This window comes from Hipposideros armiger, unplaced genomic scaffold (assembly GCF_001890085.2).
Source record: "Hipposideros armiger isolate ML-2016 unplaced genomic scaffold, ASM189008v1 scaffold_18, whole genome shotgun sequence".
NCBI lineage: Eukaryota > Metazoa > Chordata > Mammalia > Chiroptera > Hipposideridae > Hipposideros > Hipposideros armiger.
The window spans coordinates 2,972,759-2,986,076 of record NW_017731368.1 but is presented as its reverse complement, the minus strand read 5'-3'; the positions used below and the strand labels follow the sequence as shown (position 1 = coordinate 2,986,076).

The 13,318-nt window shown below is 46.0% G+C and overlaps 2 protein-coding genes across 13 annotated transcripts in view; one reads left to right on the top strand and one right to left on the bottom strand.

Moving 5' to 3' along the window:
- KIF9 (kinesin family member 9) overlaps nucleotides 1-12,443 on the bottom strand; it is a 39,195-nt gene extending 26,752 nt beyond the window's left edge. For 3 of the 8 annotated variants that reach the window (XM_019632560.1, XM_019632608.1, XM_019632615.1), the window contains exons 1-6: nucleotides 12,354-12,443; nucleotides 11,098-11,337; nucleotides 8,953-9,047; nucleotides 7,267-7,432; nucleotides 5,394-5,500; nucleotides 3,393-3,617 (exon numbers count right to left, since the gene is read on the bottom strand). In XM_019632560.1, coding sequence (XP_019488105.1) covers nucleotides 3,393-3,617; nucleotides 5,394-5,500; nucleotides 7,267-7,432; nucleotides 8,953-9,047; nucleotides 11,098-11,131 — 627 coding nt within the window. In that variant the 5' untranslated portion in view covers nucleotides 11,132-11,337; nucleotides 12,354-12,443. The remainder of the gene's footprint in view (nucleotides 1-3,392; nucleotides 3,618-5,393; nucleotides 5,501-7,266; nucleotides 7,433-8,952; nucleotides 9,048-11,097; nucleotides 11,338-12,353) is intronic. The other 5 variants (XM_019632571.1, XM_019632578.1, XM_019632588.1 and 2 more) reach the window with 5 other exon arrangements.
- Nucleotides 12,444-12,813: 370 nt separating this feature from the next.
- Nucleotides 12,814-13,318, top strand: part of KLHL18 (kelch like family member 18) — a 65,694-nt gene continuing 65,189 nt past the window's right edge. For all 5 annotated transcript variants that reach the window (XR_002122754.1, XR_002122753.1, XM_019632651.1 and 2 more), the window contains exon 1: nucleotides 12,814-12,958. Coding sequence is in view for 3 of the 5 variants with exons in the window: in XM_019632651.1 (XP_019488196.1) it covers nucleotides 12,830-12,958 (129 nt within the window). In the remaining 2 variants the exon portion in view is untranslated. The remainder of the gene's footprint in view (nucleotides 12,959-13,318) is intronic.

Sequence of the window (13,318 nt, the reverse complement as noted above, 5' to 3'; positions counted from 1 at the left end):
AATACATGGGGTTGGGGCATAAGCACATACTACTTATAAGTTTTGACAACCTTAAAATAGACATTTCATTTAAAGAGGCCCTGGACTGGTGTGGTAATGTCCCCTAGGCTCCTGAAAGAAAAATAAAATCTTCTCTAAAGTAATATATTCCCAACTCAAGCTTCAAAGAAGACCTGACCCACTGATAAAGCTCCAAGAAAGTAGTTTATAATCAAATCACAAAGCATAGAAACAAGCCACTGTAAGCAAGAGTCAGTAGAAAGAATACCTGCAGAACTGACACTCAAGGAGATAAAGTAGTGGAATTAGATAAAGAATATAAAATAAGGGCTGGCTGAGGGGCTTAGTTGGTTAAGAGTGCGAGCTCTGAGTAACAGGGTCGCTGGTTCGATTCCCACATGGGCCAGTGATGCTGCACCAGAGCTGAGCTGCCGTTGAGCTGCCGACGGGCAGCGGGATGGCGACTGGACTTGGAGCTGAGCTAGCTGTGCCCTCCACAACTAAGACTGAAGGACAACAAATTGGATGTTCCCCTCCCCCAATTCCCCAATAAAATCTTTAAAATAAATAAATAAATAAATATAATGTTATGATAAAACAGTAGTTTATTTTGATTTATAGGACGTCTCAAAGAAATGGCAGCAAGGACCTCTCTATGACAACTCAGCCTCTCTATGATAACATCTTGCAAAACTATAGCACAATATCAAAACCAAGAAATTGACATTGGGGGCTGGCTGAGTGGCTCATTTGGTTAAGAGCTCATTCAAGAGTGTGAGCTCTGAGCAACAGTGGTTCGAGTCCCGGCTGGAGGTGAGCTACCGCTAAGCTGCTAACAGGTGGCAGGATGGCTCAGCTAAAAAAAAAGAAAAAAAAAAAAAAGAAATTGACAGGGGCCGGCCGAGTGGCGCGATGGTTAAGAACTGGTTTGGGACACCAGAGGGCCCCGGTTCGGATCCCACATATGAGGGCCAGTGACACTGCCCTCTACAGCTAAGATGCTGAACAACAGCTCAACCTGGAGCTGGGCTGCTTTGAGTCGCCGGCGACGGCGTAGGCTGCAGCCCCTGTGGCAGTGGGTTGCCACGGGCTACCGTATATAGCCAGCAGCCAGCGTGAGTGGCCAGCAGCCGCAGTGAGTGGCCGTCCAGAAGCACAATGATGGTGTCAACTTGGGCCAGTGAAGCAACGTCCTCCACAACTAGACTGAAGAACAAAAGGACAGCAACTTGTCTGTTCCCCTTCCCCCAATTCCCCAGCACTGTTCCCATCCCCCAATTCCCCAATAAAAAATCTTTAAAAAAAAAAAATTGACATTGGTATAATCCATAGAGCTTATTAAGATTTCACCAGTTATACATACTTACTTGTGTATATATGTGTGTATATCAACTAAATATGCAAATTGTTATTTCTATGATAAATGAGAGAGAAAAAGAGGCAGATTTAAAATGAAATATATTAATAATTTACATTAATTGCAAATGGAATGAAATGCTTCAGTTCAAAGATAGGGACTGTCAGACTGCCAAGTCTGAATCATGATAAAATAGAAAAATCTGAACAGGCCCATTACTAGTAAGGAGATTGAATTAATAATCAAAAACCTCCCTAAAACAAAAGTCAAGGACCACATGGCTTTACTGGTAAATTCTACCAATGGATTTTTCTTTTTAATCCTCTTATATGTTCTTTACACAAAAAGCCAAAACAAAAAATTTATACACATTCAACTTAATCAATTAAGAATTTTTTGTTCATCAAATATCACATAAAGTGAGAGAGAAAAAGCAAGCCACAGGAAAGAGGAGGTATTTGCAACACACATGAAAAAGAAATACTTGAAAAAGAACTAGGGCTGGCCGAGTGGCTCAGTTGGTTAAAAGTTGGCTTCAGAGCTCAAGCTCTGAGCAACAGGGCTGCGGGTTCAATTTCTACATGGGCCAGTGATGCTGCACCTGAGCTGAGCTGTGGCTGAGCTGCCAACAGGTGGCAGGATGGCTCAGCTGGTGTAACAACAAGACTGCCTTTTCAATGGTAGGCTATCCCCACCTGCAACTAAGATTGAACTTGGCATCTTGAGCTGAGCTGCAGCCTGGATGGCTCAGTGGATAGAGCATGCACTCTTAACAAGGCTGCTGGTTCGACTCCCGCATGGGATGGTGGCTACACCCACCTGCAACTAAGACTGAACACAGCACTTTGAGCTTAGAGGCCACGAGTTGCCGACAGGAAGCCAGATGGCAACTGGCGCCCTCCACAATGAAAATTGAAGAACAACAACTTGGCTGGTCCCCTCCCCCAATTCCCCAATAAAATCTTTAAAAAAAAAAAAAGTAAAGAAAAAGAACTAGTGTTTTACTGAAAAGGAACTAGTTTTCAGAATATGCAAAGAATTTATACACATATGTCAGAAAAAAAAGACATCTGTAAAGAAAATAAACAAAAGACAGGAACAGGGAAACCGAAATGGTCAATAAACACATGTTAAGTTCCTAATTTCATTGGTAATCAGAGAAATGCAAACCAAGACCACAGTGGGAAACACTACACACCAGCCAGATTGATCAGAATTTTAAAGCCATAATAATGAGAATTCTGATAACTACAATGGAAAATAAAATAGTTGGCATCATCTAAGAAAGCTTAAGACACACATACTCTATGACCCAGCAATGGCAGTCCTTGGCTTTACCTAGAGAAACTCAGGCTTCGCAGCGTCAGATAAACATACAAGTCTTTGGCTATTATGAATATTGCTGCTATGAATATTTGTGTACAAGTCTTTGTGTACACATATGCTTTCAATTGTCTTGGGTAGATTCCTAGGAGTATAATTGCTAGGTCCTATGGATAAAATTAATTTTAATTTTTTAGGAAACTGCCAAAATGGCTGAACTATTTTACATTTCACCAGCAATATATAAGAGTTCCAACCACTATGACTTTTAAAAAAGAATAACATACACTGTGGGACTTTAAAATTGATTTGTAAGAGCTTTTATATACCAAGAACACTAACTCTTATTTTTTTCTATACCACAAATGCTCATGATTTAATGTTAATTGGAAATAAAACCCAAAAACCATAAGGACAATTTCAACTATATAAAGAAAAAACTGCACAGGAAAAAAGACTGGAAGGAAATAAGCCAAAATATACATCATTGTTGCCATATGTAGGAAACAAATGAGCGAATTCTTTTTTTATTCCTATATTTTTTCAGTAACTAGCTGAAATTGCTAAATGAGTATATATTAATTTTCATTCTGATTATCAAAGTGAAAAACTAAGAAGAAGGGCGTGAGAAAAAGAATACAAGAAAGGAAGGAAGGGAGGGAAAGAGGGAGGAAGGGTGGAAGGAAGGAAACCTTAGTCTTGATCGTCTCACCTCAAAAAGGAGGCTGAATGCATCCTCCTCCTGACTTGTGAGATGGACTGACAAGCCCTTAATAAAGACTCCTTGAGAGTTTTCCACGATGGTCATTGGCGTGACTGAGGGTCCAACATAGGGCAGAGTGGACAGGAGATCGAATAGGCTCTCATTATAGATTTCCAGGTAGGAAACACGTACAGTGATGGCATGTGTGGGGCGTTCCTCAATCATCCTAAAAACCTAGATGGGAGATTGGACAGCAGTTACCAAGAGCAGAACTCCAATGACCAGCTAGTGTAGGGAGAGTTCTTAACCTCACGAGGGAACACCAAAAGTACAATAAGAAAACCCCTGTCCTAAAAGAATTTACAGTCTAGTTGGCAGTCTAGTCTAGTAACAGTCATCCGCAACAATTATTATAATTCTCAGTCCATTGGGTGATATCTATCATCTTGCTTTTTGAGGCCTGACTTACAGATTGGCTAATAATTGTGCAGTTCCAAGAAGTGGAGGCATGATGAATAGAAAGGACTCTGGAGTGAAGATCTCTTGTTTATGGGGCCTCACTGTATAGAAGCCTCTTTCACAGCCATTATTTAATTCCATCCCCAGAACTCTCTGTGACTGAAGCAGGGCAGAGTAATACCCATTTATGGAAAGCTCCGTGCAATAAAATTATTTGTCTATGGCCATTCAACTAGTAAGGGAAGAAGCGAAGCCTCAGCCTTCTCAACTCCTAATACCCTCCCTAGTACTTACCAGCAGGTGACTCTGGACGATCTTTTCCCCTCTCTGGATCTTAATTTTCTTATCTGTCAAATGAGGAGTTGGGCTGCATGATCCCTGAAGTCCCATCCTACTTTAACAGTCTAGCTCTGTGCTGTTCAATACGGTAGACACTAGCCACAGGTGGCTGTTGACCACTTGAAATGTCGCTAGTGCAAATGAGGAACTAAATTTTAAATTTGAATTTGAATTCACTGAAATTGAAAAGCTGATACTAAATTCAGTTACTGGTAAACTTTTAAGTATGTTTGGAAGAACTGGGGTTCTAAATCTGCTTTTTCAATTGTAAATTTTATGAAATCTAAATACAGATCAAGGGTTTCTGATGAATATTTAATGTTTAAATTGAAATGCTGTAAGTATAAAATACATCCTGGATTTCAAAGACTTACTATGAGAAAAAGAATATAAAATATTACAATAACTTTCATATTGATTACATGTAGAAATGGTATTTTGAGTATGTTGCATTAAACGAAATGTATTACTAAAATTAATTTCATCTGATTTACTTTTTTAAATGTGGCTACCGGAAAACTCAAAATTGCATATGTGACTTACACTGTATTTCTATTGGGCAGCACTGGGTTACACTACTGAAGCTCAAGATGGTTTTGGGAAAAAGCCCTTTGCCTCCTACTTTTCAATAGAGAGCCCTCACAGAACCCAGGCTAGCAGACCCCGAAGGAAGGCCCATCTGTCTCGTCTTCAGTCACACTTCCCAGACCCCCAGGGCCGACTGGTCCTGAGAGTTGGTATCTTGGCTCTGCCCGCCTCTTCTTCCCATGGCTCTCTCTGGGGCTGCGGTGGAGGAAGAGGCCAGAGCAGGCCAGTAAGGAAGCTCTGCAGGGTCCATATCCCCTCATCAAAACCAGGAAGGAACACGATTCAGACCTCCAAATCCTCAGTTACAGGATCACAGGCCACCAGAGCGGCACGAAGCCAGTCAGCATGTCCCACTCCCTGTCACCAATGAGTCAACAGGCTCAGCACGGGCGTGGGTCAGAGTCTGAAACCTGAACTCCCGGTTTCCTGAGGCCTCTGACACACTGACTTACACACACACACACACACACACACACACAGAACCATGTGCATCCTGTTTTCTCTAAAGACTGCGACTCCTTTGAGGCCTGGACCCCGCTGTTTCCAGTGGCCGGCCCGGGATCGGCAGCATCTATGGTAGAGAGAGGGGACCTGTGTGGCACCCCACCTGCGGGCCCATTCTACCTGCTGTAGGGCACGAGGAAGGATCCCCCGGTGCTTGTAGTTCTCAGTTGCCCCCATCATGGTGTATGTCTTGCCAGCTCCCGTCTGCCCATAACACATGATGGTGCCTGCAAATATTTCAAAACGCAATTGGTGACATCCAGGAAAATGGCTCCAAGGATAGCTCTCCCTCCCCCAGCATGCCTGGTGCCAGCCGGGACCCTGGTGTGAAGGTGGCCACCAGGAGCAGCCAAGGATATCGGGAATTCCTGCCACAGAGGGCGGGCGGGTAGGGAGGCAGGGACATGAATGGCCAAAACACAGACAGCTGCTCTCAATCTGTGGCCCATATAGTGTTCTACCGTTCCCTCTGCCGAGAGATCTGAGGAGAGCAGGGACTCCCAGAGAACAGAGGAACTGGGTATTTTCCTAGAAAGATGAGGAGAGGGCTAACAGCACTGAACTCCAGCCCTTCTTCAGCGAGATCGTGAACTGCCAGAGTCTCAGGGCTGGGCCTCCCCGGGCGGCTGGCCAGGCAGGAGGCAAGAAGAGCTTCCAAAGCCCCGGAAGAGATGGGAGTGGGGAGGGCACTTCCTGCTAATGGTGAGAATTCTTGGTAGACTGAAAGTTCCCACAGGATCAAACAGGGCTGCCGGTCGACCCCACGCCGCTTCCAGACACGGATCACCATGACCAGTAAGTTCCTGATCGGGTGCCACTGCTCTCTCTGGGGAGACTTGCACTTGCGTCTCTTACATTCTTTAGTTCTACCATCACCACCAAGCTCCAGGACACAAACCACACAGTCACCCTGGGCTCCTGTTCCCATTTGCTCTTCCTCCCAGCCAGGGCCGGAAGAGCCAGACCCCACCCCGAAGGCTGCTTCTGGGTGTTGACACAGCAGACCTGCCTGGGCAATGCAGTGCCACGGACATCAGCGTTTGCCTTTGCCAAATGGATGCTCTAGTTCCTGGGATTGGTAGGTCTTACCAATTATTATACAAGAGGCCTTAATTCAGGATCTGAGCTGGAAGTCAGAAAGAGTGTCTATTACTCAACACAAATGTGCAGGAAGGAGTCCCTTCAGCTGGGGCTCAGAGCCCATTTGTGGTTCCACAGCACCCAGGACCCAGGACTCTAAACCTCCCCAGTTCCTCAGTCTCTACCTCCCAGGCCACATCTCCTCAGGGTCAATGAGGACCACACCTGTGTTATCACAAGCAGAGATTACAATGTTTGAGCATCTACACTCAACGCACTTGTAAACAGACCTAAAACTTGCAAACGGGGACCATTCTAGTCAGCCGCCACCATATCAAGTCTACAGACTACAATATATTCTAAGGATTTTAAAATCTTGCTACGATTTTAAAACAATCTTACATTGAACAACTTGGTAAAAATGTCCTAACAAAGCCACTTTTGATTTAAGAAAATCAAACGCTACTCAAGTTTTTAGTGATACATCTAAATAATCTTATACTAGAATATGAATAGGTTGATTGTGCTGGTAGAATGAATGGAAATGGCTCCAAGCAGGTGGCCAAGAGAAAAATGTTTGGATGCAGTCAAATTAATCCTAAGGGCATTATCTTCAAAACTAATATTTGAGTGATTTGAAGCAGGATAATACTTGAATCCCTGTGACCTATAGAAAGCCAAGGTCATTCCTATGAAGGTAGGGTCCCAGGACACTGGATCAAGCCATGACCATAATGTCACAACCAAATAGCAAGTTTTCTCCTATAAGAACATGGAAACTGACAAATAAGCAACCAAAAGTTAGTAAATGAGGTTATATTTTATTTTATTCACCAAAAAACATGTGCACCTCTTCCTCCACGAGGGGTTCTGGGGGTTCTTATGTAAAATGACAGTTAATGAACTAAATTACCATTATAGCCATTGAGGGCCTGAGAGACCACATCCTTCGCAACTGTCTCATAAACCAAGTCTTGAGAGGCATCATGGAGAACTCCATCCAGCTTGAATGACCAGTCTGTCTGCTGGTTATTGATGACTCCTCTCCGAGTATCTCTTTCTAAGTGAATATCAATGGTCTAGGAGAAAAAAGGGAGGAAGGGAGGGATGGAGGGGGCTATGTGTTAGGAGACTGGTATAAAAATATCCCTGACTCAGAGGAAATAGAAGAAGTGAACTAGGAAGAACAGGTACTCCCTCATATGGGCTGATATTCCAGATGATTTGTTTGAGATGGGAGAAGGAAGCTCTTGTAGGGAGGCCACGTGGCCCTTGGTAGAAGGATCAGTGGACTGGGGCACTTGCTAGTTTTGGTCCATCTCTCCCTAGTTTGCAGGGTACTGTCTTGGTTCCTCCATCTATGACATGAGGTCAAGCACATTTATCATGTTCTTAACAAACCAGCGTTAGCCACGGCCAGTAAGCATAGGGAGGCCTTGGATTAGGCCAGAGAGAACAGTGGGCTTGGTCACAGTGGCTGGGCTTGCGCCCACCTCTCTCTCTGGTCGCTGGCGGTGAGGCCTCCCTCAGGACTGTGGTGAGCAGCTACCTCCACAGATGCGCTATGGTCAGTGTGAGCAGAGATGAAATAAGAGCTATAGGAAAGGCTCTGGGCCTTCTCAGACACACTTAGTTACTCACTGGTATTAGAGTAAATCAGGGGTGTCTGCCTACTTGTAATCAGGCATCTTTAGGCACGTAATTAGGCATCTTTAGATGCAAAGATGCCTGAAACAGTTTTTATATTTTTAGATCCCCCCACAGCAAGCCCCCAAGGCAGCTGCTGATTTAGGAACATACTGGGTTAGGTCAATGGTAGAGTCCATTCTTCACAATGGGGACTTCCGATGTAAACAGACTCTCGGAATCTTAGACTGGCTGCCCTAATGCAGGAGCCAAGACACGGCCACACAGAGAAAACTAAGATCAAGAGAGAGAGGCTTGGTCCATTCATACATTAATGGCTCTGTGCTTCTGCATCCACTGAAACCATGTCCAAGTGTACACTTCACAGGGCGGCACGTGAACTTTTTCCTGACTACTAGGACGTTCGAAGTTTGAGCAGTTGGCCCTTGAATTCTTCCCTTAAAGAATGTCTCAATGCTGCCTATAGTAGATCCACAAATGTTTGCTGAATAAAAGCATCTAACACTCTCAAGCTGTCCTAAGTCCATCACAGTCTTCGAAAAGGTTCTCGGGTCAGTGATGAGGACATGGGGATGGATAAATCTTTCCAGTTCTCTCGACAAGAGTTCCCCGCACTGCTCTGGTAAGTTTAACAGTAATCAACTTGAGACATTCTTACTGTACCCCCTGGGAGATTATGTAACAGCAGATCTGATCACCAGAAAGCTTTATGAGTATGGACAAATGTCAGTTTTTCTGTGTCAGATACAAGGATGAAGGTAAACTTACTAACCGAAAAGACAATTAAAAATGGGGTTTTTTTCATCAATGGCATTGTGGGGGTATGGCTTGGACTTTATGGACTCTAGAGTCCGTCTAAGCTTTTACCAATTCTGTCTTGGTCCTTCAAAGGTTGTTTGGAGGTGGGACAGAGAGAGGCCCAGGCAGGTGAAGGCAAACACACCGCACTTACTTTGTCATCTCTGTATCTGATCATTTCATGAGCAAAGTCATCGGTGGGTTTGACACGGACAAATGCATGAACTTTTTTCCTAGTCCCCATTCTAGCTAAAAAGAAGAAAATAGCGAAATTTTCAGTAGACATCATCAAATTACAATGAGAGGGGAGGCATCATTCATGAAGAGGATTAGAAAAGACTGATGCGCAGTCCATGTCTTCCTATCCCACTGGATGCCGGTCTTCCTTTTTATCCCTTAGCATTTCAGTGCTCTGCCCACAGGACGTGGCCCAGTAAGTACGTGTGCTTCCTACTTTACAGGTTGCCTCACCATTTTCCACCAATGACCACCTACGGGACCGAAATACAAAGCAAAGAACGCTCCCTGTAGCGGCCTAATCTTAGATGTAGTCTCTAGAAATGTTCTGTATCCAAGTCCACTTATGCTTTGCCTCATTCATTAGATTTTCCTTGCAAATACTTACTATGAAAGGCCTGAAAACTAATTCTTTTCTTCATTAACATACCTTACTTCAGGTGCAGCACCTCTATCAGACTAACTTAGATCAGAAAAAGATTCGCTGGACATAGATTTAATCTAGCCCATAATCAAATATTCTTTGTTCTCTGGTGCTCCGTTGAGGGCAAAATCACAGATCGTCCCCTACCTCCTCTTCTTCTCCTAAAGCCTAACTATATTCTCATAATTTTCTTTCAGATAGACACACATATATTTGTATTCCTGCATTTATGCACAGGAGAGAGGAGCAGAGGCTAAGGAAAACTGCATACTTCTGAAAAGGACAACCAACAAAGAAATTTACTGAATTTATGAAGAGTTAGGGAAACATGAGGCATAGAGAGGGAGCTCACTCCATTTCATCTTCAAATTGCAAAAAAGCAATATCAACACAGTTATTAAGGAAAAAAAATAAATTGCCTGCGCTACTACAAAGCACTCTAACAAATAAACTGATATGATGTTTAATGTTGTTAAAAAGCTAATTTTCAAGACCTTTACTGCAAAGAAAAGTCAGGCACGACAGGGATTTCTTCTTTTTAATGCAGTTAATTATTGCACTTTTAAAAAAAGTGCGTTCAATAAAGAATGGTAACATTTTACATGCATTATCTAAGACAGGTCCAATGTGTGTTACCTGATAGAAATGACTCCATGCTTTTAAAATATTAATGTTCTTCCACATTTCTAGACACAACTTGTGTTGACCCCTTGATTTCCTCTTACAATTATATTAACTATCATCAAGTAGCATTAAATATCTCTATAGAAGCAAGTTAGAGACAGGTCCTGCTCTTTCTATTTAGTTTCAATGTGGACACTGAACTCTAACCCCAGTTACAAGCCCTTCATATGTCAAATCAAATAAGCAAACATGTTACTTTCATATTTGCCTATTATAGAGTGTGTGTCCACTTCCTCCATTCCTCAGTAATGATTTCATGGAAGCCCTTTCCACTGTGGGGTCATTCAGACCTAATTTTTAGGAAATGAATCTAAAAGGTACTCAGGTGAGCAAGATAATGGCTTGTCCAATTTCTGCCCTAAATTTTTTTGTCGGAAAAATTGAGCTCTAGAAACAAAAAGCTACAAATAGCTCTAACATGAATCCTAAATTGAGGAAACTAAAAAGAAAATTTCACAACTAAAGTTCGTTTCGATCTAGATTACGGGGAAGTTGAGAGTGGAGGGAGGCATGTTCTAACTCATGCAAACACCCTCAATCTCTAAAGCTCTGGGAACCATTCCCCACACCCGTCCGAGGGCACATCCTCCTGCCCAGGATGCCCTCTGAAGGGTACCATGAAGAAGTAGAGCAGCTCTGGGGCAGGTGCTCTCCCAGCAGCCCCCACCCACTGACAGCACAAGGGCAGCACAGGCCAGCTCCAAGCATCACCCTTCCCCCAGAGCCTGCCTCTTCCTCTTCTACCCCACAGTTTGCCAACATGCGCATGCATGCAGTCACCCTATCTGTGATTCCCAAGCCCTCCCCATGCAAACACCCATGGCACCAGGCATGCCAGAAGCCACAGCCAACCGAGGCAAGCCTTCTCTATTAACTACAACCCCTTGTGAGTCTGCTACTCAGCAGTCCCTCAACACCCAGACATTTGGAGACGCCATGCCATTTTGCACTTACTGAAATGCTTGTTAGTGTTCTTATGCCGCATCATTTGAGTGGGTTTCAGCTCCTAAATTAAATTACAAGCTGCATGGGAGATAGGGCTGTGCCTTTTATCTCTTTTGAATCCCCCCTCAATATCCAGAGCAGTGCCCAGCACAGAGCAGGTGCTCAAGAAATCGTGGTTGGTGGTGATGGTCATGGTTGGAAGTCAGAGGGTGGCTGAATCTCCATGTGTTGCTCCATCTTCGGTCACTACTGAGAAAAGTCCCAAGGGGCATATAATGTCACTCTCCTCCCACACCACCTCCAATATCTGAGTCCACAGCCCTTCTAGGAGACACTTGGTTTCCAGGCACCACTCGCAAAAAACCATATTCAGCCCCTCACCACGCCCTCCCTTTTAGTAGGGTCCTTCTCCCCTAGGACCTTGTGGGGAACGAATGCCCCTCTCTCCCTGGCACTATCCTTACATATTTCTGGTGTAAATAAGTAAACCTCTGAGTGGCCACCAGGAAACCTCGCTGCTTAGAGGATCGCTGTTTCCTCATTTGTTTTAGAGGTGAGAATGAACAGAATTGCCACCAAGCATCTGAAAGCTTGATAAAAGGAGAGGGAGCATCTGCTGGGTCGGTAGGCACCAGGAGGGTCCCTATCTTCCAGCGCTTCTGCCCAGATGAGGGGTTCTCATGAGAAAGCGACCCGTCATCAGAGACACATCTGATGCAGAAGCATCTGAACCAAAATGACACAAACAAAAAAACAGGGCCCAAATGCACCCACTTTGGGGCCAAACAAAAGACTCGGATCCAGGCAGAACTGGCCTTTCTCCTTTTTCTCACCCAACATACCGGACCCCTTGGTAAAATCTGGGAGGCAGTGGACCTTGGGACCATTCCTAACCCTCTCTGGAGCGGTTTCCTAATCTGTAAATCGAAGGGCTCAGATTGGCGTTCCGGGAGCCCCATCCAGTTCGAAAACCTACAAGTGCAGAAAAGCCCAGAAGACCTCTGGCCCCCCGCCTCGCGCCCTCTGAACCATGTAGGACTCTCGTGGGACCAGAGAACGTTAGATCTGAAGAACCTAAGCCTCAGCCAAGTTGAAACGGCCCCCGCGATGCCGCGTCCTCATCCGCCGGAGTTTCACAGATCAGCGAGCCAGCCCAGTGAACTCCAGGTGGAGCGGTGTTCGGATCCCAGCCGCTGCCCGCTGCCGGGGCATACACTCTCTCTCCAACCAACCTTCTCCCACCCTGGCGCGTGGCCCCTGCTCACCTCTCAGGAGGCAGCAGCCCTTTCGCAGGGCGACCGCTGCAACTGCCCCGACCGAAAACCGGTACGCTCAGCTACTGGGCTGTATGTATACACGGCCGCCATGGCAACGGGTCGCTTCCGGAGGTTCCGGAAGTATCAGGGTGGTGGCGGAAATGAAGTCTGCGGTCGTCTGTTGAGATACGAGTAAGGCCAGGGCGGAATCGGTAAGACGGAAGATGGGACCGATGATTTTAGGAAGACTGCGGCAGCTGCAAGCGCGAGACCACGGTTGGGACGGCGAGGGAGAGAAGGCTGCACATGAACCAGGAAGCGGGGCAGCAGGACTTCCGGCGCAGAGCCGTCTTTGACTACGGCGGCCGCGCAGGCCTGTCTGATCCCAGCCCGGCGCCCGAGCCGCAGTTGGCGTGCGCCGCGCCCCGCCCTGTTTAGTTTGGAGCCGGCCGGCCAGGCCTGCGCAGTCGAGGCGGCGGGGGAAGATGGTGGAGGACGGCGCGGAGGAGCTGGAGGACCTGGTGCACTTCTCCGTGTCCGAGTTGCCTAGTCGCGGCTACGGCGTCATGGAGGAGATCCGGCGGCAGGGCAAGCTGTGCGACGTGACGCTCAAGGTACCGAGGGCTGGGCGGCGCGGGCTGAGGAAAAGGCAGCCAGAGCAGAGGAAAGAGGGGCGGGGCCGACAGGGGAAGCGAGGTCTAGCGGGCAGAGGGAAAGGCGGTTGGAGGAGACCGAGTAGGGGAGAGAGGTGCCGAGTGGGAGACGGACAGGCACAGCCTCTCAGCCCTTACAAGGAAAGGCTGAGAGGTGCGCCGCTGAGGCCCTCGGAGTGGGAGACATTGGGGTCCCCGCCTCCCCTTTCTGTCACACAGACAAGAGAAAATGGACTTACAGCCCCTCCGTGGAGGAAGGGGCGGTGGCCGTCGCTACATTCTGATGGGCACCACTGAAGCACCTTCTGTTGTCACCATAGA